At 43.1% G+C, this 26,472-nt stretch overlaps 1 protein-coding gene across 2 annotated transcripts in view; it reads left to right on the plus strand.

Moving 5' to 3' along the window:
* Positions 1-1,027: 1,027 nt before the first annotated feature.
* tspan7 (tetraspanin 7) overlaps positions 1,028-26,472 on the plus strand; it is a 125,851-nt gene continuing 100,406 nt past the window's right edge. The window contains exon 1 of one of the 2 annotated variants that reach the window (XM_070892924.1): positions 1,028-1,229. In XM_070892924.1, coding sequence (XP_070749025.1) covers positions 1,149-1,229 — 81 coding nt within the window. In that variant the 5' untranslated portion in view covers positions 1,028-1,148. The remainder of the gene's footprint in view (positions 1,230-26,472) is intronic. The other variant, XM_070892923.1, reaches the window with a different exon arrangement.

Raw genomic sequence — 26,472 nt, forward strand, 5'->3', positions numbered from 1 at the left:
TTAAGGACACGTCGGACAACTTATGAACATAAACATTTCTAACAAGCGGGAAACTTGAACTGTTACTCATGTTTTTTTATCCTGGAGATTTTCCAGCCAAACGTCTGGAATTTTATTTTTTAATAATATTGCCGATGCTACTTAGGAATGAGGCAAAGATAAAACCATTTTGAAATATTTCCTGGAACATGTTGGATCATTTTGAAGTAAATATTCGCTCAGATACTCCAAAACGATAGCTCTGCAACATATTTAAGTGCATCTTGTTCTGGGCCCCTAATATACCCCTTCTAATTTTACTTGTATGTGAGAAATCGGGTGTAACAACCCAGAAGTAAATCGTATTCGCCTTCATTTGTTCTCCACATCACATACCTGTCCCCTGCCATTAAACAGCTGCTGGGCGACAGGGTTACTCGGCCAGAGAGAGTACAAGGGAAATTGTGGGCAACAACACACATTTCGGTTGCAATGTTTCCCGTTTTATGGTTTGTTCTAATTTTGCCTCATATTTATTTGGTACTATTTTTGTTTGGGTAAAATTAAAATCGAAAAATACGATTTTTATTCCACTTCCACATTGTGCGATTTAAGGGGCGGCTAGATAATTACATGAGGGAGAAAGGAATAGCGGGATATGTTGATGGGGTGAGATGAAGTCAGGGAGGCTGGTGTGGAGCATAAAGACCGGCATTGAACAAATGGTCTATTTCTGTGCTGTAAATACCATGTAATTACTTTCTAGTAGAAATGTGTTTATGCATCATTCTAAATCTGTCGGGCGTGTCGCCTCTTTTGCATTTCCATCAGTAGCGTCAGTGAGAATCTGCACTTGCACCAACTTCGCCTGCTTTCACTGCCTGCTTTCATTGCCAGCTTCCGAAGGCGCAGCTCAAACCTTTGGTCTCACGGCAGAGCTGTGCGTCTCATCGCCGAGCTTGGCTCCTCCACTGGGCGAAGCCGGCTTTCTCCGGCGACACGTGAAGCCGACGTTTTTTGGGGGGGCTCATTGCGGAGCTGACGTAATGGGGGTTGCTGATTGGCCCCGTGATGCAGCGCCGCCGCCGAGTGCCTCGAGTGCTGCAGTCTCCCGGCGCTGGGAGGGGGAGGCAGACAAGAGGCACTGGAGCGTAAACGCATAGATTATTATGGCATCGCGACGAATGGAGACTAAACCGGTGATAACGTGTCTCAAAACACTCCTCATCATCTACAGCTTCGTTTTCTGGGTAAGGATGGTAGATTATTTCCTATTTTTATTTTAGCTCCTGAATAGATGAGAGCGACAAAAAAAATAAGAATTTTTTGCTTTGCGGACGTGCGCTTGCTATAAAAAAAAGCTAAGATTGAAAAGCGAGAATACTGGAGCCGCTTCTTTGCTTCTCCAGATTTAGCCTCGATCCCTTTTGTCTATTTAACACTTGGCCATATTTACAAAAAATCTTAGACAGGCACTTGTAAGATTGGAAAAGAAACCATGTATTTTTCTTATTTGGGAATGTCTAATACTGACACACCGGTTGCTGTGCGATACGCGAGACTACTGCAGCAAACATGAAAGGTCCTCAGTTTTACACAGAACCTACCCCGCCCCCAAGTTTGTTTGCTCAGTTTCAATTATTTGCCCACTGAGTAAATCGATCATTTTTTATTTAATATTTATTCTGCGATTTAATGTTTTCACTGACAGCACGTCAGACCCGTTAGGATTCTTTGGCGAGAAGCAACTTCCTTGGGCTGTCTCCGCAGTCCCTTGTATTTATTTTCCTCCTTCAGATACAAGACAATTAGACATTCCACACTTGACAGGTTTAATTAGACAATTCATCTTTCTTGAAATAACAAATTAGAGACACACAACTGCCGCATTGTTGGTTCATTTTCCTTGTGTGTTTTTTTAAACAAACGCTTTCATGAAGTAATTCAGTCAGCATTTTTCACAGTGACTTATCATTCGACTGCAGTGTTTTCCACCTGCATGTTACATTTGTAGGTAGGCTTTTGAAAACTCGAAATAATTTGTTTTGTATATAGTCACTTAATTCCCCCAAAAGTTATTACTGGTGTAACATTTTCTTCATCGGTAGGGATTTATCGTGATCTGACTGAAGAGCCTGAGAACCGAGCTAATCAAATCTGTCTGTTTAATTTTAGATTCAGACCTGAGCATTCTAATAGTAGGTAACCAGTGAATGTTATATATACAATATAGCAGTTATATTTAAAGACTGTAATGTTTGGGTTTGTCTATCTACGTGTGGGAGGTGAGCAACATGGTTCTATCCCTAATGAATGTTCTATATTCAGCTATATAAAAATGTAATGTTTACAGTAAGTGGATTTTACAGTTAATGCCTGGCTGAAAACTCATGCCAGTCTAGTAGTTATCCTATTTTATTCTTTGGTTTGACTAGTGGTTTCGCAGGCCACAGAATTAATTATTTACATCTGTGGCAATTGAAAATGTTTCTGAAAGGTTCGCAACAGTGTGTGGTATTTCTGATTTGATGTAACACTGTGTTTATGATACAGCGGACAACTGGTTTAGCCATTCACCGCCAGGTCTGACTGGACCACATAAAGCACTATCTGATCCTGCTCTCGTCTACCAAAACTGCTCCCTATTCCAGAATCATTCTTGAATGTAAAGATAACCCCCGACTTCTATTCTCCACTGCTAACCCCTCTCCCTAGTCCCCACCCCTCATCTCTGACAGTGTGTGAGGAGCTTGTGGACGTCTTTGTCTCTAAGATTGAGGCCATCCATTCGGCCGCCTCTGCCTCTTCCTTTCCTTCTCCTAGCCCACTGGGCTAAACTTCTTCCAAGGATCCTCCCTGTCCTAGCCCTGACCTCACATCTTTCTCCAGTTTCTCTCTGATCTCCCCTCATGACCTTTTTGAACTCATCCTGTCCATGAGACCCACTTTCTGCTCCCTTGACCCTATTCCCACCAAACTGTTGACACTCAGCTTCCTTTTCTGGCTTCCATGTTAGCTGACATTGTGAACAATTCTCTCTCTTCAGGTACTGCCCCCCTCAAATCTGCCACCATCACCCCTCTCAAAAAAAACAACCCTCGACTCCTCTGTTCTTGCAAACTACTGTTCCATCTCCAACCTCCCTTTCCTTTCCAAAGTCACCTCCCATATCTGTGCCCATCTTTCCCACAATTTCAATTTTGAATCCCTCCAATCCAGTTTCCACTCTCATCCAATCACAAATGACATCCTTTGTGACTGTGACAAAGGCAAACTATCCCTCCTCATCCTTTTTGACGTGTCTGCAGCCTTTGACATGGGTGACCACTCTATACTTCTCCAATGCCTCTCCACCATCGTCCAGCCGGATGGGACTGCACTCGCCTGGTTCCATTCTTATCTATCTAATCGTAGCCAGAAAATCACCTGCAACAGCTTCACTTCCAGCCCCCGCATCGTTACCTCTGGTGTCCCACAAGGATCTATCCTTGGCCTCCTCCTAGTTCTCATCTACCTGTTGTCCCTTGACAACATTATTCGAAAACAGAGTCACTTTCCACATGCACACTGGTGACACCCAGCTCTACCTCACTACTACTTCTCTCGACCCCTCCACAGTCTCCAAACTGTCAGACTGCTTGTCCGACATCCAGTTCTGGATGAGCAGAAATTTTCTCCAATTGAATATTGGGAAGACCAAAGCCATTATTTTCAGCCTCCGCCATAAACTCCGTTCCCTAGCGACTGACTCCATCCTTCTCCCCAACTTCTGTCTGGGGCTGAACCAGACTGTTCGCAACCTTGGTGTCATATTTGACCCTGAAGTGAGCTTTTGACCACATATTCGCATCATAACTAAGACCGCCTATTTCCAACTCTGTAAATTGCCCATCTTTGCTCTTGCCTCAGCTCATCTGCTGCTGAAGCCCTCATCCATGCCTTTGTTACCTCTAGACTTGACTATTCCAATGCACTCCTGGCTGGCCTCCCACATTCTACTGTAAACTAGAGGTGATCCAAAACTTATCTGCCCATGTCCTAACTCGCACCAAGTCCTGCTCACTCATCACCCCTGTGCTCGCTGACCTACATTGGCTCCTGGTTAAGCAATGCCTCGATTTCAAAATTCTCATCGTTGTTTTCAAATCCCTCCATGGCCTCACCCCTCCACATCTCTATAATCTCCTCCGGCCCCATAACCTCCCAAGATGACTGCGCTCCTCTAATTCTGCCCTCTTGAGCATCCCTGATTATAATCGCTCAACCATTGGTGGCCATGCCTTCTGTTGCCTGGGCCCTAAGCTCTGGAATTCCCTGCCTAAACCTCTTCATCTCTCTACCTCTCTTTCATCCTTCAAGCTGCTTGTTAAAATCTACCTCTTTGACCAAGCTTTTGGTCACCTGCCCTAATTTCTCCTTATGTGGCTCGGTGTCACTTTTTTAATCTCATAATACTCCTTGGGATGTTTTACTATGTTAAAGACACTATATAAATACAAGTTGTTATTGTTAAGATTCCGCTGCAAGATGCACCAATGGAATAAAAGGACTATCATAGTGGTAATGTATTCTGGATTTTTCTCCACTTGTGTAAAACTGTGTTGTAACTTGTGAATGGGGCTGACTTTTAAGTTTACAGTCCTTCACATTTGTATAGCGCCTTTAAAGGTGCTTCACAGGAGAGTTATCAAACCATATTTGATACCGAGCCACATAAGGAGATATTAAGACAGGTGAGGTAGGTTTTGAAGAGTGTCTTAAAGGAGGCGAGAGAGACGGAGAGGTTTAGGAAGGGAATTCCAGAGTTTAGGATGCAGGCAGCTGAAGGCAGGGCTGCCAATGGTGGAATGCTGAAAATCAGGGATGCGCAAGCGACCAGAATTGGAGGAGTGCAGAGATCTCGGAGGGTTGTAAGGCTGGAGGAGGTTACAGAGATAGAGGGATTGAAGACAAGGATGAGGATTTTAAAATTGAGGCATTGCTGGACCGGGAGCCAATGTAAGTCAGGGAGCGCAGGGGTGATGGGTGAATGGGACTTGGTGCAAGTTAGGATATGGGCAACAGAGTTTTGGATAAACTCAAGTTTACGGAGGGTGCAAGGTGGGAGGCTGACCAGGAGAGCATTGGAATCGTCGAGTCTACAGGTAACAAAGGCATGGGTGAGTGTTTCAGCAGCAGATGAGCTGAGGCAGGGGCGGAGGTGGGTTATGTTATAGAGGTGGAAATAAGCAGTTTTGGTGATAGAGCGAATATGGGGTGGCAAGTTCATCTTGGGATCAAATAGGATGCCAAGGCAATTGAATTCCTATAATTCATCCAGTATTGCTGAAATATCCTATCTATTCCAGCAATAATCACTAATAACCTCTTTGACCAAGCTTTTGGTAACCTGCCTCCTTCTTTGGCTCAGTGTCAATTTTTGTATTTTTATGCTCCTGTAAATTGCCTTGGGACATTTTACTACAGTTCATTAAAAGGAGCTATATAAATTCAAGTTGTTGTATTTGTAAATACACTAATTAATTATCATAATTACAATTCTTTTCTTTGCTTCTCCAAAATCAGATACCTTTTATTCATTGCGGTGTTTAGGATTATAAAGGGGTAACGTAACAGGCAGTGTAACCTTTGGTACAGGTTGAACCACCTTTATCCAGAACTCCCTTATCCGGAACCACCCCTCGTCCAGAACCATTCCCGGCCACCGGGTGATGCATGCGCAGAACTCCGACATGAACAAATTGAAGTCCTTCCTCGCTGCCGACTCCCGCAATCGTTGGCCTGACCTCGCGATCCACCATCCTGTCCCCCCTCCCCCCATCCAATGATCTTTCTGCCGCACTCCCAGCCCCAAGCCAGCCAACCTCAATATCCCCTTGCTCAGTACCTGTACCATCCAATTTAACATGATCACCCCTCCTGTGGAAAAATCCCTATCTAGAACAGACCAGGTCCCAAAGGTTCCGGATAATGGAGGTTCAAGCTGTACAATGTTTATCGTGGTTGTTTTGCATTTACAGTAAATTTTTAATAGTGGCTGTAGTCTATATTTTAATGTTATTCATCAAGACCATGAAAATATAGGGAAAAGGAGACTATCACCTTTTAATGATGAGATTGGCATGAAGTGTTTATCAAGCTTGTCACCTGATCAATCTGCTTAAGAACATTGCATGGACATTTCCATTATACAAAGCTAAGATAAATCATGAATGTTTGACACTCAAGATGGTCTCCGGTCTGATTAGGGAAAAATAAATGGTGGTAATTTAACCAAATAGGGAAAAACTGCAATCAATGCTTTACGAGTTACAATAAAGGCATTATGTAGGTCTTGGAAATTACTAGATGGGATGAGAAGCAAGTTTGGCATCCTTATTTATTTTAATATTTCATAAATAACATGTATTTAGTTTAACAGTTTTAAATATCCTTTTCACAGAATGTAAACCTTCAGATCTGCTTTACTGGTTCCCAAGAAAATACAGTATACTAAATATTATAAATTAATTTTACATCTAGGTAAGTAGAGTGTTTGACTCCAGTCCTCGGAAATGTAATTCCTAATGTTACCACAATTGATGGATCTTTTTATAAAAACAATTATTTATTTCAAAGACACAATGCCCTCCTCTTAAATATTCAACAGACTCTCCCTTCCCCCCCCACCCCCCACCAGTTTGTTTATACCATTATGTAGAGCACATAAACAAAAACGTATAACCCATGCTGTATATAAATCAGTGGATACTATAGTGGTAGAGTTTCCGCTTCGGGCGTAGTTGGCAATCGGGACGCAAATTGTGCTCAACATTGTGCTAGATTTCAGAATTGATTTTATGGTTCAAGTTTCTACTCAAACCCATTTGCATAATCACAAACGTAAAGTCTTTCATGAACCAGTGCAATCAGGCAGCGTGATAGAATGTAATTGTTTATATCTTTTTTCTTACATTATAAAATATTCCTCGATATATTCCAAAACTAGCCGCGCCTCTAACCCAGCTGTTCCAGTACAGCTATCACATTGGCATTTACCCAACAAAATAGAAAACTGCCCAGGTAGATCCTGTCTACAAAAAGCATTACAAATTCAACCTGGCCAGTTACTGCCCCATCAGTCTACTCTCAATTATCAGCAAAGTGATGGAAGATGTTTTTGACATTGCTGTCAAGCGGCACTTACACACCAATAACCTGCTCACTGATGCACAGTTTGGGTTCTACCAGGACCAATTGGCTTCAGACCTCATTACAGCCTTGTCCAAACATGGATAAAAGATCTGTATTCCAGAGGTGAGGTGAGAGTGACTGTCCTTGATGTCAAGGCAGCATTTGAGAGTGGCATCAAGGAACCCTAGTAAAATCAAAGTCAATGTGAATCAGGGAAAACTCTCCACTGGCTGGAGTCATACTGAGCACAAAGGAAGATGGTTGTGGTTGTTGGAAGCCAATCATCACAGCCCCAGGACATTGTTGCAAGTGTTCCTCAACCATCTAGGCTCAACCATCTTCAGCGGCATCTTCAATAACCTTCCCTCCATCATAAGGTCAGAAGTGGGGATGTTTACTGATGATTACACAGTGTTCAGTTCCATTCTCAACTCCTCAGATAATAAAGCAGTCCGTGATCGCATGCAGCAAGACGTGGACAACATCCAGGTTTGGGCTAATAAGTGCCAAGTAACATTCGCATCACAGAAGTGCCAGACAATGACCATCATCAACAAGAGAAAGTCTAACTAACTCGCCTTGACATTCAATGGCATTACCATTGTCTGATACCCCACCATCGACAACTTGTGGGGATCACCATTGACCAGAAACGTAACTGGACCAACCACGTTGATACTGTGGTTACAAGAACAAGTCAAATCCTGGATATTCTGTGGTGAGTGACTCACCTCCTGACTCCCCAAAGCCTTTCACTCATGTACAAAGCACAAGTTAGGATTGTGTTGGAATACTCTCCACTTGCCTGGATGAGTGCAGCTCCAACAATGCTCAAGAAGTTCGACACCATCCAGGAGAAAGCAGCCCGCTTGATTGGCACCCCATCCACCACCTTAACCATTCACTCCCTCCACCACCGGTGCTCCGTGTCTGCAGTGCATTCCATCTACAAGATGCATTGCAGCAACTTGCCCAGGCTTCTTCAACAGCACCTCCCAAACCCGCGACAAAGGGAGCAGGCGCATGGGAACACGATCACCTCCAAGTTCCCCTCCAAGTTACACACCATCCTGACTTGGAAGTATATCATCGTTCCTTCATCATCACTGGGTCAAAATCCTGAAACTTCCGACCTAACAGCGCTGTGGGAGTATCTTCACCATACAGATTGTAGCGGTTCAAGAATGCGTCTCACTACCATCTTCTCAAGGGCAATTAGGGATGGGTAATAAATGCTGGTCTTGCCAGCGATGCCCACTTTCCGTGAATGAATTTTTTTTTTAAATCCAAATTATTTTCGCTCTTTTTATTTTTTACTTGTGCTTTCTTCTGCTAGTCTCTATCAGGCATATGGGAAGCCCTATGTTGAATTTTGAGGTGCAATTGTAGGGCAAGAGTGACAGAGCCGACAACAGTAATATCTTTTTTAACTGCAAAGGATTCCGATGTAGAGCTGACACACTCATTTTGTGTTCAGCACTGATATGAATAGCTGTGATGGTTCTGGATCAATTCAGACACTACTTCCCTGTGGTTAACTTATAAAATGGATCTTGGATTTGTCCAAATTAGTACACCCATCCATGAACTCACTGTAGGTTTGGGACTCTGCTGTCTTGGGGCTCTCCTCATGGCGAGAGAAAGTCAAAATTCTTAATTATCAGACTAATATCAGGGGATTATTGAATGGGTGGGTGTTGCCAATATCCGGATGATACATATTTGTTTTTGTTTTTGTACAAATGTCTGCAGTGTTTGCGTCAGTGCGAAATCTTCGATAGTAACTGCCTGATCTTTTATTTAATTGATATTTCAAAAATATTTTGGACATGGAATGGTGATATGACAAAGTACATTGAATGGCATTTTATCTAGATTCTATTTATCTGTCTCTTTCAAACAGGTTATATTCTATAATAATTTCATCTCACCTAAATGTAAGTCAATTATTAGTGCTGGTAATTTGGGTCTGATATGGAAAATCAAATTGGTTAAATGATCAAAATTACAACCATTTTAATAAAGGCCATACACTTTATATTCATTGATTTTCCTCAGCATAAGATTGCATTAATCAAGTTAGCTAAAAGCCCAAGAAATTATTGACCAACCAATTTTTACTGACAATTTATTATATTGCTAAACTACAAAGATTTTCCTTCCTTCCTTTCATTCCTTTCCCTCGCCGTCACCATGTCGGCTTCCAGAAGAACTCTTCCACAGTTTTAATATGCAGCAAGAGTAGATGGATATGCAGTCGTAGAGTTTGGTTCCCACATATCATTGGCTAGGTTAATTGGACAGATATTCTCAGAATTTTCCACGTAAATATTTGCTACTAACATCATATATTGTGTAGGAATTGAGATCTTGAGAATAAAAACAACTTCTTAAAATGTTCAGAAAATCTTTAAATTTGCATGACAGTGCTCCCAAATATGATTGCAAGTCACAATAGTTATCTTGAAATTCTGTTGCTTATATTTCCTTTCAATTTCAGTTGGAGGATGTTAGCCAAACTTAGGTATTTAAAACATTGGTATTTTGCAGGTGTACCTTGATGATTAGTTTCAGCAGCTCTTTCAATGGTTCAGCAAGTTTATTCAGAGAATACAGACCAGGAAGGTTCCAGGTTTGAGTCCCAGTCTTTGTTAACTCATGATCTCAGCAGTTGGAATGCTACAACTGACAGCTACATTATCCAGTATTCTCTTCTGAAGTATTCAGTAAAAAAAAATGCAGATTATTATCTGTGTCTGTTTATTTAGGCAAAGTGTCTGTTTCTACATAGAATGTACAGCACAGGAACAGGCCATTCGGCCCAACTGGGTTTTGCTGTACACGAGCCAGACTATTTTGGTCAAGGAAAGCTAATGATCATATTTGTATACAAAGGATTGGCTATAATGGGCCAGGTTTTGCTGAAAAAATAAGTGTCTGAACGACGCACGGCATTATTAATCAAACTGGCCAGCAACTTGTAACGAGGAAGAGGTACCTCGTGAATTGCAAATCACAACAAGTTGCTGGCTGATTTGCACTGCATGCCATTAGCTTCGTGAAAATGGCATCTCACATTTAACTTTCCTATGAATTTCATCAAGTTGCTGCACATTAATTGCCCATTAAACTCACCATAGAAAGTGAAGTCTAGTAATTATCAGCATAAGTTCTCTTTTACCAACATGATCATTGTTAATGCCTACTAACCATCCTCTCTTGCCCAGAAAATAACCAATTATAAGCGAGGAGTATCATTCCTTCAGGTTGTGAACTGTTTTAGGAGATTTTAAAAAGTCACTTTTAATTTTTAAATTTTTTTTTCTTACTTTTCCTTTCTGTCTCTTTTTTCTCTCTATCTCTCTCTCTCTCTCTCTCTCTCTGTCTTAATCCAATCTTTCTTTTCCTCTCTTTTATTTCTCTCTCTCTACTTAATTTGACATTAACTTTATCCATTCTAAGGCACCCTCCTCGGTCCTTCCTCTGTTTATTTCACAATCTTTCAATCTCATTAGTTAAGGAGATGTACCTTTTGGCCACTATTCACCAAGGTCTCAGACACCCTGTTTCCCTCGCTGCGCCATTATCAGCTCGCACGTCCAGCAACTTTTTTAAATCTAATGGTTCACGATAGGGCCCCACTCCAATGTTTTTAGTTAAAATTTTATTTCATGAACAAATATTTACACACAAACATCAGCTGATGCAATCATTTAAAAGAGAGCTGTGTCAGTAAGTTCTCCTTTTCAGTATTGTACCAGACAAGCTGTTGTTCCCATTAGTGCTGCCAATAGTAGCGCACAAATGAAGTGTCATGGGGCCACTACATTTACACACTTATCTTTTTGCATTCCCAAAAACAAACTTTATCACAAACTGCAGCCACATTATTCTAAGGGAGTCTGACAGGGTGAGGCTTCTGACCAGCCTTTATATCATTTTACCCATTTACTGTCGGCAATTTCGGATGAAGATAAAGGAGTAACTTTGGCACATATTTTGGCCTTTCTTGTCATTGCACCCAGAAACAGAACACAATAGTAAAAAAAATAAGTCTGAAAGAATACTTACATATTCAGCTAGCAGCTAAATAGATGTATTTTTAATCACATGCTGTGCAAAGCATTATTGGCAGTGATGCTAATACTTGCATAACAAAAATATAATCTTTCCTGAAAGTCTCTTGTATTTTCAAAATAAATATGTACTTTCAGTGGAAAACCATGAATTTTAATTTGGTAACTATCTAATACTGATTGCAAGCAGGAATACCTAAAACCAAAGAATATTCTGTTAATTAATTCATTGATCGCAACTTTTTTATCTTAACAATTTTTACTCCTCCTCAAAGGCACTGAATCCTTGCAGGGGAATAGTTGCTCCAGTACCTGGTCCAAGTGGCTACTATCCAGTGTTGGAAAGCACTTTGAGTTGGGAGGTGGGAGGAGGCGGGGGTCAGTGGAAGAGTGGCACCACAGCTGATTATAATTCTGACATTGCTTGATTTCCACATGCACACATTTCCCACAGGGGTCACTGGATAAAAGGTCACATGCATGCCAATGATCAGTTTTCTTTTTAAGGTGACAATAAGCTTTTCAACCATGTGTCAGCTTGACATAAGCTTTTTTCACTGGTACTGGGAGTTGTTGGTACCAACCAATCAAATCATTGAAAAGGTAGTTTGGAGCCTGTTGGAATTAATCGAATGCTACTTTCTCCCATTGTTTGTTGGACACAGACTTGAGGCAGAAAAGCTTAAAAAGAACAGTTGGTTTCTGAGAGTTTATAATTACATTGCGGGGAATTTTAAGTCCCAGGCGAGAAAGTGGCCGGTTCATCCAGGAACGGCAGTGAGAGACCCAGCCGATTTTAACAACTGGGCCTCGTTAACATGCCGCTGGCCAATCTCCTGACCATAGCAACAAGAAATCGACAGAAGTGGGTGTCCAGCTGTTAAAATCAGGCATCTCAGAGGCTGGAATGAGGGTTCCATGCCGGTCAGTGGTTTGGAAAGACAGTGGGATTGTCTGGGCAGGAGAGGCCTACACTTCCCTTGTGCGGCTCTTCCTGGCCCCACAAAGGAAATAAATAAACCAGGCACACCAGCAGCACCAACAACAACGCCAACCTTCTCCACAATTACTTAAAGCTGCACAGGACAGAGGGCATCAGCACCCAAGCACATTGCTGCCCGGGATGGCTTCATCATGGCCAAATTTACTTCACTTGACACTGTACATCCTGGCTGCCACATAATGCACCAGGTTGGCACCACCCCACACCAACACCATAAAGTATCTCTACAATGTTCAAGCTATTCCTTTCGCACTCATCATCATTGCATAGGGTACCATTATGTCGCATCTTTCACTGCAACTCACTAAGCCACTTCCAAAGGTGCACACAAATCTATCCAAGAATGTAAAGTGTTGAAAATAAAGGTTTCAATGTTTGACAGCACATTAACAAACTTTACATGAACATTCGATAAAAGAGCCAGGTGGCTACCCTTATGTGTTGTTAGTTGGCATGATTGCACTAGGATGAGGGTGAGTGTGAGGGATGACCAGTGAGCTGGGGAAGTGATAATGTAGGTAGAGAGAGATGGGTGGAGGTGCAAGTTAAGTTGGTGTGAGTAAGGATATGCAGGAGTAGGGTAGGGAAGGCAGAGTGATGATGATGTGATGAGCGGAACAGCAGGATGAAGGTGAGTGTGGCTTTGTACTCACGTTTCTTGATTTATGAGATAATTGAAAGGTTGGCACCACTGCAGCCAGGTCCTCCTGATGACATCCCTGCTTGTGATCTCCTCTGCAATGTGCAACCAGGCTGTCTTAGTCTCCTGAGGAGGTCTCTTCCACCTATCGGAAGGGAAGAGGACCTCCCTGCATGCTCTGACTCCTTCCACCAGCATATGGAGGGAGTCATGGGAGAACCGGAGTGTAGCCCTGTGTAAGGCATACAGAATTATCCTGCACACCGTCCAACAGTTTATAGAGTTCGAACTTGTGGAACAGACAACTCTAAACAAAGATTTTTGGAACAAGTTCTCTTTACTTAAAAATCAACAAGAGATTACAAGTAAGCATCTAATACAGGTGTGACTTCCGAAATCCGGAAACCTCGGGACCGCTGGAGTTCTGGGGGTCGGTCGGGCCAGGTGGAATGTCGGTCGGGCCGTTGGAAATTGGGGTGTCGGTCGGGCCGAGGCTGGGGGGGTGGGGGGCTGTCAGGCCGAGGCCGCAAGGGGGTGGGGGGGTCGGTCGGTCGGGCCGAGGCCGGGGGGAGGGGGTGTCGGCCAGGCCACGGCGGGGGTGGGGGTGGTCGGTCAGGCCGAGGCGGGGTGTGGTCGGGCGGCTGGAGGTCGGGTCGAGGCGGGGGGAGGCAGGGTGGCCAGAGGCCACGGGAGGTCGGGCCAAGGCAGGGGAGACTGGGTGGCCAGAGGCTGGGGTAGGTCGGGTCGAGGCCGGTGGAGGTCGGGCTGAGGCGAGTTTGGGCCGAGGTGTGTTCGGGCCGAGGCAGGGTAGTACGGATTTCGGAACATTTTCCGGTTTCCGGACGACCCTGCCACAGATCTACCCGGTGTCCGGATTCCGGAACATTCTGGATTCTGGAACTCCAGATTTTGGACGTCGCACCTGTAGTACCATCAGTAATCCCAGGTTACAAATAAGCATGCACAGATCTATTCCTTCACTTAGTGATCATAAGCATAAACTCACAAGTACTAACACCAGCGAGTGGTCGGTTCGGCGCTGACCAGGTGTGACTCTTTAATTGGCAGCTGACCAAGTTGCCCCCAATTGCAGCATTCCCGAATGTCTTTTCGTAGTACATTTTATACCCCCAAAACTGGGCATTCCATTTGTGTGTACATGCCCCATTCAGTAGGAGTAATGGCCATAATTCTTCTTCATTTCTCTTTATCAATCAACTAGACAGTTAGTCAGTGGGCCCCAAACTTGGAGACTTCATGTCTGCAAAGCTCTCAATAGCTGAAGACCTGTTATCTCCTTTAATTGTGATTACTGCCCTCCAACCACAACCATTTGTTTCGTCTTCCTTATCTGTGAGAAACAGCTGTGTTCAGCAGTTTTATTACACATTTTCTCAGCAGGAAGTCCTGTTGGCCTCGCAATGCATGATGGTACATAAAATATGGTCAAATTTAAGCAAACTTTTACAAAATCTTACACCTGCACCTCTGTGCAGTGATTGTCAGTGTTTGCAGCACTTTAATGCTGTAGAACACCGACAGCACAAATGTCAAAAATCAGGTGTCCATGGTGCCTGTAAAGAAACCGGCTCAAGATGCATCATCAATAACTTCACCAGACACGCTCCATTTAATTGGGCCTGGAAATGCGCTGGACGGGCTTAACAAGCCCCATTGAGGTAAGTTCATTTTAGGCAGCAGGATGGAGCCAGCAGCAGGGCCGCAACCTGCCACCGACACTGGCCGCACCGAACCCACCGAAGTGAGCAACATCTCTGCCAGGATGTTAGTAATTAAATTGAATGCCTTAGCCACCCCATTGAATACCTGTTAGAATTGAAACATCTGTTATGTGTTATTGTACATATAAAAAATAAACTGGGCCATTTTCTGTGAGTGAACCTGGTTTGTAACCCCATATGTACCATAACAAAAAAAAGAAGCCAATAACATGAGACGTTATAGTCTTCCATTCAATGAGATCATGGCTGATCTGAATCTAACTCCATGCACCATGCTCCCTAGCCCTTAATATTCTTGGCTAGTAACACAGATTAAAATTTTTTAATTGAGCTAGCATCGAATGCTTTTTGTTGGAGAGTTCCACACCTCTACCACCCTTTGCATGAAGTGTTTCCTAACTTTTCTCCTGAATGGCCTGTACACAGTACTCCAGATGTAGTCTAACCAGGACTTTGTATAGCTGTAGAAAAACTTCCTCCCTTTTATACTTTAGTCTTCTAGTTATAAAGGCTAACACTCCATTAGCCTTTTGTAATGTATGCACCTTTGCATATGCTCACAGGTTTGTAGGTGTCTACGTGTATGGTCTGCTCCTGCACACTCTCAACCTTGCCATCCTCGTCTGCCATCCGGACACGCCATGGCGTACCATCTTGCCGTCCAGAGAAGGCGGTGGTCCCCGATGGAGCGCACTCTATGCGGGAGTCCACCCACTATTTATCAGGGACTTGGCCTGGAGGGTGGTGCACGGAGCAGTCCCGTGCAACAAATTTTTAAGTCGGTTCACGGGCTCCCAGGCCGCCTGCAATTTCTGCGGTCTGGAAGAGTCCGTGTTCTACGTTTTTATTGAATGTACGAGGTTGCAGCCCCTGTTCCATTATTTAAAGGGGCTGCTCCTGAAATTCTGGCTGCACTTCAGTCCCACACTCCTGATCTTTGGGCACCCTGTGCGGAGGGGAGTGGGTAGGTCCGAGGGCCTCCTTGTAGGACTGCTCCTGGGCACGGCCAAGGGTGCCATCAGCCGGTCCAGGCAGCGGGCGGTCGAGGGGGTCGTTCAGCCTGACTGCCTGCCTCCCGCGCCCACATCCGGGCCAGGGTGTCCTTAGAGATTGAGCACGCGGTGTCCACCGGTACGCTCGCGGCCTTCCGCGAGAGGTGGACTGGAGTGCATTATAACCCCCGGCAACCAAATTTTAATTTGATTTTATATGTTTTAAAGTCGAATTTATTTTCAATGCCGGTTTTAGTGTCCCCCTCCCCTTTTATAGGGGGCACTTGGAAAAAAATTATGATTTTAGTGCCCAAAAAAAAAATCAACATAAAAAAAAAACCCACAAAAATCACCAAAAAAAAACAAAACAAATAAAAAGGGCACGTGAAAAGTGTTTGGAGTGTCCCCCAGATCGGGGGGCACTTGATTTAATGTTGATTTTGTTTACTCCAAAAGAGTTGTAGGTGTCTACGTGTACGGGCTGCTTCTGCACACTCTCAACCTTGCCATCCCCGTCTGCCATCCGGACACGCCATGGTGTACCATCTTGCCGTCCGGAGGAGGCGGGGGTCCCCGATAGAGCGCACTCTATGCGGGAGTCCTCCCACTATTTATCGGGGACTTGGCCTGGAGGGTGGTGCACGGAGCAGTCCCATGCAATAAATTTTTAAGTCGGTTCACGGGCTCCCAGGCTGCCTGCAATTTCTGCGGTCTGGAAGAGTCCGTGTTCCATGTTTTTATTGAATGTGCGAGGTTGCAGCCCCTGTTCCATTATTTAAAGGGGCTGCTCCTCAATTTCTGGCTGCACTTCAGTCCCACACTCCTGATCTTTGGGATCTGTGCGGAGGGGAGCGTGTAGGTCCGAGCGCCTCCTCGTAGGACTGCTCCTGGGCACGGCCAAGGGTGCCATCAGCCGGTCCAGGCAGCGGGCGGTCGAGTGGGTCGTTCAGCCCGACTGTCTGCCTCTCTTCCGTGCGTACATCCGGGCCAGGGTGTCCCTAGAGATGGAGCACGCGGTGTTCACCGGTACGCTCGCGGCCTTCCGCGAGAGGTGGGCGCCGGAGGGACTGGAGTGCATCGTTACCCCCGGCAACCAAATTTTAACTTGATTTTAGGTGTCTACAAAAATAGTTGTAGAGCGTTAAATTTCTGCGGTCTGGAGGAGTCTGTGTTCCATGTCTATGTACAGTGTGTCAGGTTGCAGCCCCTCTTCCATTATTTAAATTGGCTACTCTTCAGTCTCAAGCTCCTGATCTTTGGGCACCCGGTCAGAGGGCTTCCTTGTAGGACTGCTCCTGGGCCTGGCCATGGTGGCAATTAACAAATCCAGACAGAGGGCGATCGAGGGGCTCGTTCAGCCCGACTGCCTGCCTCTCTTCCGTGGCTACGTTTGCACCACGGTGTCCCTGGATATGGAGCATGCGATGTCCACTGGTATGCTCACGGTCTTCTGCGAGAGGTAGGCACCGGAGGAACTGGAGCGCATCATCACCCTCGGCAACCAAATTATAATTTGATTGGTTTAAGTTCACTGTAAAGTTTTATTTGGAAATTTGTGGGTTCTAGTGCCCTTGCCAAAAGAGGACATTGATTTAATATTCTACTTAAAATAGTTGTAGTGCTGTTGAGTTGGGAGTACATAAGAACATAAGAATTAGGAGCAGGAGTAGGCCGTACAGCCCCTCGAGCCTGCTCCGCCATTCACTGAGATCACGGCTGATAATTTACCTCAACTCCACTTTCCCGCCCGATCTCCAAATCTCTTGATTCTCCAAGAGTCCAAAAATTTATCAATCTCAGCCTTGAATATATGGCTTAGCCAGTCACATGATGTTCACAAGAATCAATAAAACCCCAGCCAGTTTGGTTTAGGGGATCCACGATGAGGCAGGTGGTTGTGAGCCTGGTGGATGAACTGGTAATGTGTGGTGTGATTGTTAAACCTTTGCTAATAAACTGACTAGTTCTTAATAGCAATGTGTTGCTATGAATACTTAAGTAAAGAACCCATGAAGAAAATACATTATACATTTCATTTTTTTTGTACCTGACTTCTACATTTTAATGATCTGTGTAATGGACCCTGAATCTCTTTGGATCTCCACTGTTCCAAGTTTTTCACCATTTTTAAAAAAAAATACTTGGATCCATCCATTTTTCATCCAGAAAGGATGACCTCACAATTACCTGTACTGAAATCAATCTGCCACAGTTTTACCCACTCACTTAATCTATCAATGTCTCTTTGCAATTTTATACCTTGTCGACACTACTGACTGTGCGACCAATCTTTGTATCAAACTTGGATATATGGGTCTCTATTGCATTTTCTAAGTCATGAATAAATGTTGTGAATATTTGAGGCTCTAGCGCAGATCCTTGTGGGATACCACTAGTCACTTCCTTCCAATTGGAGTATATACATTATCCCTACTCTCCTTTCCAACACTGAACCAATCTCCTAACCAGGTCAATAATTTACCTTCATATGTCTGTTATCCAAAGGAGAACCATGGTAACATTGCAGGAAATGTCAATAATTTGCATTCATAGAAACATAGAAAATAGGTGCAGGAGCAGGTCACTCGGCCCTTCGAGCCTGCACCACCATTCAATAAGATCATGGCTGATCATTCAACCCCAGTACCCCTTTCCTGCTTTCTCTCCATACACCTTGATCTCTTTAGCCGTAAGGGCCATAATCTAACTCCCTCTTAAATATATCCAATGAACTGGCATCAACAACTCTCTGCGGTAGGGAATTCCACAGATTAACAACTCTGAGTGAAAAAGTTTCTTCTCATCTCAGTCCTAAATGGCTTACCCCTTATCCTTAGACTATGTTCCCTGGTTCTGGACTTCCCCAACATCTGGAACATTCTTCCTGCATCTAACCTGTCCAGTCCCGTCAGAATTTTATATGTTTCTATGAGATCCCCTCTCATCCTTCTAAACGCCAGTGAATACAGGCCCAGACGATCCAGTCTCTCCTCATATGTCAGTCCTGCCATCCCAGGAATCAGTCTGGTGAACCTTCGCTGCACTCCCTCAATAGCAAGAACGTCCTTCCTCAGATTAGGAGACCAAAACTAACACAGTATTCCAGGTGAGGCCTCACTAAGGCCCTGTACAACTGCAGTAAGACCTCCCTACTCCTATACTCAAATCCCCTAACATATCATTTGCCGCCTTCACCGCCTGCTGTACCTGCATGCCAACTTTCAGTGACTGATGTACCATGACACCCAGGTCTCGTTACATCTCCCCTTTTCCTAATCTGCTGCCATTCAGATAATATTCTGCCTTCGTGTTTTTGCCATCAAAGTGGATAAACTCACATTTATCTACATTATACCGCATCTGCCACTCGTTTGACCACTCACCTAACCTGTCCAAGTCACCCTGTAGCCTTTTAGCGTCCTCCTCACAGCTCACACCGTCACCCAGCTTAGTGTCATCAGCAAACTTGGAGATATTACATTCAATTCCCTCATCCAAAGCATTAATGTATATTGTAAATAGCTGGGGTCCCAGCACTGAGCCCTGCGGCACCCCCTAGTCACTGCCTGCCATTCTGAAAAGGACCCGTTTATCCCGACTCTCTGCTTTTTGTCTGCCAATCAATTCTCTATTCACGTCAGTACTTAACCCCGAATACCATGTGCTTTAATTTTGCACACCAATCTCTTGTGTGGGACCTTGTCAAAAGCCTTTTGAAAGTCCAAATACACCACATCCACCGGTTCTCCCTTGTCCACTCTACCAGTTACATCCTCAAAAAATTCTAGAAGATTTGTCAAGCAGGATTTCCCTTTCATAAATCCATGCTGACTTGGACCGATCCCGTCACTGTTTTCCAATTGTGCTGCTATTTCATCTTTAATAATCGATTCCAACATTTTACCCACTACTGATGTCAGGCTAACCGGTCTATAATTACCCGCCTTCTCTCTCCCTCCCTTCATAAAAAGTGGTGTTACATTAGCTACCCTCCAGTCCATAGGAACCGATCCAGAGTCAATAGACTGTTGGAAAATGATCACCAATGCATCCACTATTTCTCGGGCTACTTCCTTAAGTACTTTGGGATGCAGACTTTCAGGCCCCGGGGATTTATCGGCCTTCAATCCCATCAATTTCCCTAACATAATTTCCTGCCTAATAAGGATTTCCTTCAGTTCCTCCTTCTCACTAGCCCCTCGGTCCCGTAGTATTTCCAGAAGGTTATTTGTGTCTTCCTTTGTGAAGACAGAACTGAGGTATTGGTTTAACTGGGCCGCCATTTCTTTGTTCCCCATTATAAATTCACCTGAATCTGACTGCAAGGGACCGACGTTTGTCTTCACTAATCTTTTTCTCTTCACATATCTATAGAAGCTTTTGCAGTCAGTTTTTATGTTCCCAGCAAGCTTCCTCTCATACTCTATTTCCCCCCTCCTAATTAAACCCTTTGTCCTCCTCTGCTGTATTATAAAATTCTCCCAGTCCTCAGGTTTGCTGCTTTTTCTGGCCAATTTTATGCCTCTTCCTTGCATTTAACACTATCCTTAATTTCCCTTGTTAGCCTTGGTTGAGCCACCTTCCCCGTTTTATTTTTACTCCAGACAGGGATGTACAATTGTTGAAGTTCATCCATGTGACCTTTAAATGTTTGCCATTGCCTATCCACCTTCAACCCTTTAAGTATCACTCGCCAGTCTATTCTAGCCAATTCACGTCTCATACCATCGAAGTTACCTTTCCTTAAGTTCAGGACCCTAGTCTCCTCTGTCTGTTATCCAAAGGAGAATCATGGTAACAATGTAAGGAATGATTTTATTAGTATACAGCAATAGAATAACTTGCCACTAAACCAATAATAAAGAAATCAGATAAATTTACTGCCTGTTTGTAGTTTCATGTATTATGTATATTACTGAGATTTCATATGGAAGATTGTTAGTTAATAAACCAGAAAGTAATCTCCAAAAATCAAACACGCCAGCTTGTCTAAAGAAGAGTTCTGAACGGCAGAGTTCACTTTCAAATATTTAATACACTAACACTACATTCCTGTCTGTGCAATTTTACCTTGATGTAAGTGAGTTAATGTTTGCAAAATATAATGCATGCAAGAATGTAGTACTAATGTGTTAAATGAACTTTGGAATATCCTCATTTTTTTAGTGTCACTTCACAATAGTACTCTTACCTTACCTTTGTGCTCTTTTGTTTTACTCGTTAAATTTCATCTGTGCTCAATTGCTGATCAGGTTTAGCAAATTAATGCAAAAGAAGCAAATTTATATCTGCACTGAAAGCCCTAATAATGATTTCCTGATTTTAAGAAATATGAAAGAAATAGGAGCAGGAGTAGGCCATTTGGCCCCCGAGCCTGCTCCCAGTAGCTTTAGTTGACTGCTCATTGGTTGTTTTGATGACTATTTTGTTTTTCATTGGAGGTTTGTATACCTGCTTTGATTGGTACATTCTCTATCTGTTAAGTCTTGACTTGTTGAAGTTATCTGAATATTAAATTTGAGCCAAGTGTGACACATGTTTGGGTATAAGGTGTGATGGACATGTGCTGGATGCAAGACTTTGACATAGAAAAGTGATCAAATGCACCAATTAAAACTTTAATGATTTCTGTTCATTTGGGAAGCATTTCAAAAGACAGAGCTTAAAGGAATACATCTATGTCATTACAATTAACTACAGAACTACTAAATATTGATTATGCTGCTGGTTTAATGCTTTGTCTGTTAATAAAATGTGTTAATCAACAGAAAATTAGGAATTAGGCTGGAGTCATACCAAGCATAAAGGAAGATGGTTGTGGTTGTTGGAGGCCAATCATCTCAGCTCCAAGACATTGCTGTAGGAGCTCCTCAGCAGTCTCCTAGGCCCAACCATCTTCAGTTGCTTCATCAATGACTTTCCTTCTATCATAAGGTCAGAAGTAGGGATATTTGCTAATGACTGCACAGTGTTCAGTTCCATTCACAACTCCTCCAGATAATGAAGCAGTCTGTGCCCGCGTGCAACAAGACCTGGATGACATTCAGGCTTGGGCTGATAAGTGGCAAGTAACATTCGCACCACACAAGTGCCCAGCAGTGACCATCTCCAATAAGAGAGTCTCTAATCACCTCCCCTTGACATTCAATTACATTACCATCATTGAATCCACACCATTAACTAGAAATTTAACTGGATCAGCCAGTTAACTGATGTGGTATATTTGGACTTTCAGAAGGCGTTCGACAAGGTCCCACACAAGAGATTGATGTGCAAAGTTAGAGCACATGGGATTGGGGGTAGTGTACTGACATGGATTGAGAACTGGTTGTCAGACAGGAAGCAAAGAGTAGGAGTAAATGGGTACTTTTCAGAATGGCAGGCAGTGACTAGTGGGGTACCGCAAGGTTCTGTGCTGGGGCCCCAGCTGTTTACACTGTACATTAATGATTTAGATGAGGGGATTAAATGTAGTATCTCCAAATTTGCGGATGACACTAAGTTGGGTGGCAGTGTGAGCTGCGAGGAGGATGCTGTGAGGCTGCAGAGCGACTTGGATAGGTTAGGTGAGTGGGCAAATGTATGGCAGATGAAGTATAATGTGGATAAATGTGAGGTTATTCACTTTGGTGGTAAAAACAGAGAGACAGACTATTATCTGAATGGTGGCAGATTAGGAAAAGGGGAGGTGCAAAGAGACCTGGGTGTCATGGTACATCAGTCATTGAAGGTTGGCATGCAGGTACAGCAGGCGGTTAAGAAAGCAAATGGCACGTTGGCCTTCATAGCGAGGGGATTTGAGTACAGGGGCAGGGAGGTGTTGCTACAGTTGTACAGGGCCTTGGTGAGGCCACACCTGGAGTATTGTGTACAGTTTTGGTCTCCTAACCTGAGGAAGGACATTCTTGCTATTGAGGGAGTGCAGCGAAGGTTCACCAGACTGATTCCCGGGATGGCGGGACTGACCTATCAAGAAAGACTGGATCAACTGGGCTTGTATTCACTGGAGTTCAGAAGAATGAGAGGGGACCTCATAGAAACATTTAAAATTCTGACGGGGTTAGACAGGTTAGATGCAGGAAGAATGTTCCCAATGTTGGGGAAGTCCAGAACCAGAGGTCACAGTCTAAGGATAAGGGGTAAGCCATTTAGGACCGAGATGCGGAGGAACTTCTTCACCCAGAGAGTGGTGAACCTGTGGAATTCTCTACCACAGAAAGTTGTTGAGGCCAATTCACTAAATATATTCAAAAAGGAGTTAGATGAGGTCCTTACTACTAGGGGGATCAAGGGGTATGGCGAGAAAGCAGGAATGGGGTACTGAAGTTGAATGTTCAGCCATGAACTCATTGAATGGCGGTGCAGGCTAGAAGGGCCGAATGGCCTACTCCTGCACCTATTTTCTATGTTTCTATATAAATAGTGTGGCTACGAGAGCAGGTCAGAAGCTGGGTATTCATAGAATCATAGAAATTTACAGCACGGAAGGAGGCCATTTCGGCCCATCGTGTCCCCGCCGGTTGACCAAGAGCTACCCAACCTAATCCCACTTTGCAGCTCTTGGTCCGTAACCTGGTAGGTTATGGCACTTTAAGTGCACATCCAACTATTTTTTAAATGTGGTGAGGGTTTCTGCCTCTACCACCCTTTCAGGCAGTGAGTTCCAGACCCCCACTGCTTCTGAGTAAAGAAATTTCCCCTCGTATCGCCTCTAAACCTCCCCCCAATTATTCTGCAGTGAGTTACTCACCTCCTGATTCCCCAAAACCTTCCCAGCATCTACAAGGCACGAATCAGGAATGTGATGGAATACTCTCCACTTGCCTGGATGAGTGCAGCTCCAAAAACACTCAAGAAGCTCGACACCATCCAGGACAAAGCAGCCTGCTTGATCAGCACTCTATCCAACATTCACTCCCTCCACCACCAGCGCACCGTGGCTGCAGTGTGCACCATCTATAAGATGCACTGCAGTAACTTGTCAAGGTTTCTTCGACAGCACCTCCCAAAACCGTGACCTCTACCACCTAGAAGGACATGGGCAACAGGTGCATAAGAACACCACCACGTCCAAGTTCCCTGCCAGTTTTCACACCATTCTGACTTGGAAATTAATTGCCGTTCCTTCATTGTTACTGGGTCAAAATCCTGGAACTCCCTCCCTAACACACTGTGGGAGTACCTTCACCGCACAGACTGCAGCGGTCCAAGAAGGATGCTCACTACCACCATCTCGAGGGCAGATAGGGATGGGTAACAAATGCTGGACTTGCCAGCAATGCCCACATCCCATGAATTAATTTTTTTTTAAAAGCGAAATAGTGCAGATGCTGGAAATCTGAAATAAAGACAGAAAATTCTTGAAACTCTCAGCAAGTTAGGTAGCAACTATGAAGAGAGAAACAGAGTTAACGTTTCAAGTCGGTGATCTTTCATCAGAAAATGAGAAAACTTGTCTTTTTGTCTCAACCTGCTGGTACAAGCCTGGTACAGACATGTGTGTGCATTTGAGACAATGGTGTAAATCCTGTTCTACATTACACTAATAACAGCTGACAGTAGAACAATTTGTTTCTAGTTCATTAGCTAGACAGTTAACATATACAGTGGGTGCAAAAGATGATGCAAAGCTTGCTTGTACCACTTCCTGCCCTTGTATAATATAGTATAGTAATGCTAATAATGTTCGTGCATGATTGGGCAGGCCCTAGCCCAGAACATTCAAGCCATCAGAGCTCTTAAAGGACTGATGGTAACTGCTTCCTTTGAACAAAAAATATAAATGGGAAAGCCAATTTTTAAATAAAATTGAGTATCAGAAACTGGAAGCGTAGACAGCAACAGGTGACATAATTACCTGGTAATGTTTTTGTTTCATACATATTTACAGCTTTCCTCATTTTATTCTTAATTGAGGAACTTCTTCATTGTGAAGATTCTATTGGTATTTTGATCAGTATTTTCTGAGACAATAAGATGGAGTACTTTGCTGATTTATAATTTACAGCATATTGCATAGCTTTTGAAAAGAACTAAGTGGCCCCTAAACAGTGTCAATTCTGTCAATACAATAATTAAGAGAAATAGCAATGAGTATTGGATATGGAGAATTGATTTTCAAGTAAATTATTTGTTTCTGTTGAAAACCATTGGGAAAATGGCACCACAGCAGTGAAAAGGTTTGCAGTTCTCCATTATGTAGTCTACTCAGGCCTGGTCTGTGAAACAGGCTTTCCAATTGTGTCACTCAGCCATTGCACAAAAGTATTGTATACTCCACAGCTGAATGCACAAACTTTCAGTCATTTATACTGGTTGTTCAGTTACTTGAGAAGTGTTATAATCATTTAAAGCGACATTGTGATTGGTTGATTTTATTTTGCTGTTCCTTTTGATGAAACCGTGCTGCACTAGACCACCCATTTAAAAATTGCACATACCCACCATTTTTAAGCCATTTTTTTAAAAAGCAGAAAAATAAGCTTCGTAATCATTTTTAAAAAAGGGGAAAATATATCCCTTAATCGGTAGCCTCAGTTAATGGCCCAGTTCATTTATGAAATATTATAGAAGCCAGGAGCTTAATTGTGGTGACACATAGTTGAGTGTCTCTCCAGTAAGCCCTAGTCCATGTCACAATTAAAGCATCATAATAGTTTGTGTGCAAATAAAATTTGCCCTAGCAACTCATTAAGGTTGTCAGTGGCAACTGGATTTCTGCCAGTTCTGGCCCCTAAGCGTTATAAATTGTGTTGATACAATAATTGAGAGGGAAATAGAAATGTGTACAGAATATGAGGAACTGATTTAACATGGTGTTAAATAAGAATATATTTTAAATACTGTAAATTATTCTGTTCTATTTAAGACCACTGGGGAAGTGACATCTCGACAATTATCTATGTTGTCATGTGATGAAATTGACATGCAGAAAGGGCAATCCAGGAGCTTCTTTGAGCTCAGTTAAAAGAATTTCTATGTTCTGATGTTTTGAGTTTAACTCTTGACTATGATGTGTATTTTTTTCCTGCTGCCATTGCAGTATGGTTCATCGACATGCATTCATGTTAAACACCCTGAAATCTAATTAATGCTGCAGTGTCCCTTTTAGCTGACTCATGTTGGCTGAATTTCAATAGACAAAAATATAGAGAGTACAGACGAGGGAATATTATATCTTGTGTTTCTCTCAATTATCAACCTTAAATTTAAACTGGCATTAAAAAAATGAAAAAGGCCAAGTAGATTTTTTTTGCTATGTTTACTCAAACTGATAAAGATCAGCTGCTAAATTACATGATTTGGATTTGACAGAATCTTCACCTCGACTATGAAAGCAAGAATGCACTGGTCATTATTGGAGAAAATTATTGATTTAATTTAGGTGCATCTGTCCTGCAGTAAATCCTTGATATGTCGACACATAGAAGTAGGATTACTGTACAATTATTTCATTAATTAAAACTAGAGATTTGCATCATTGATTAGGTTCAATTGTGTGCTGACAGCATACAGCATAAAATGGCTTTTTGCATGAATTAACAGTGCTCAACCAAAATTCTTTGTAAATATTTGCAGTTCCCTCCATTTTAAACTTTTCCTTTTTATGGCCTGTTGGTCCAGTAATATAGTTGTGTTTAAAGGGTTAAGGGTCAGACATCAGTGCAGTTACTGTAGCATACTGTTCTGCAAATAATGTTTCTTATCTGATCAATTTTTTGACTCCTATGAACTTAAGTTGTCTTAGTGTATTACTGTGGTAAAATCTATATTGATATATAACCAGAAGACTACTGATTTTAATCGTGTGTACAATGTCCTGGAATAAATAATTGCTTCAATTATTGTATGTGCAAAAAATCAGCTT

Source organism: Pristiophorus japonicus, chromosome 11, assembly GCF_044704955.1.
Source record: "Pristiophorus japonicus isolate sPriJap1 chromosome 11, sPriJap1.hap1, whole genome shotgun sequence".
Lineage (NCBI taxonomy): Eukaryota > Metazoa > Chordata > Chondrichthyes > Pristiophoridae > Pristiophorus > Pristiophorus japonicus.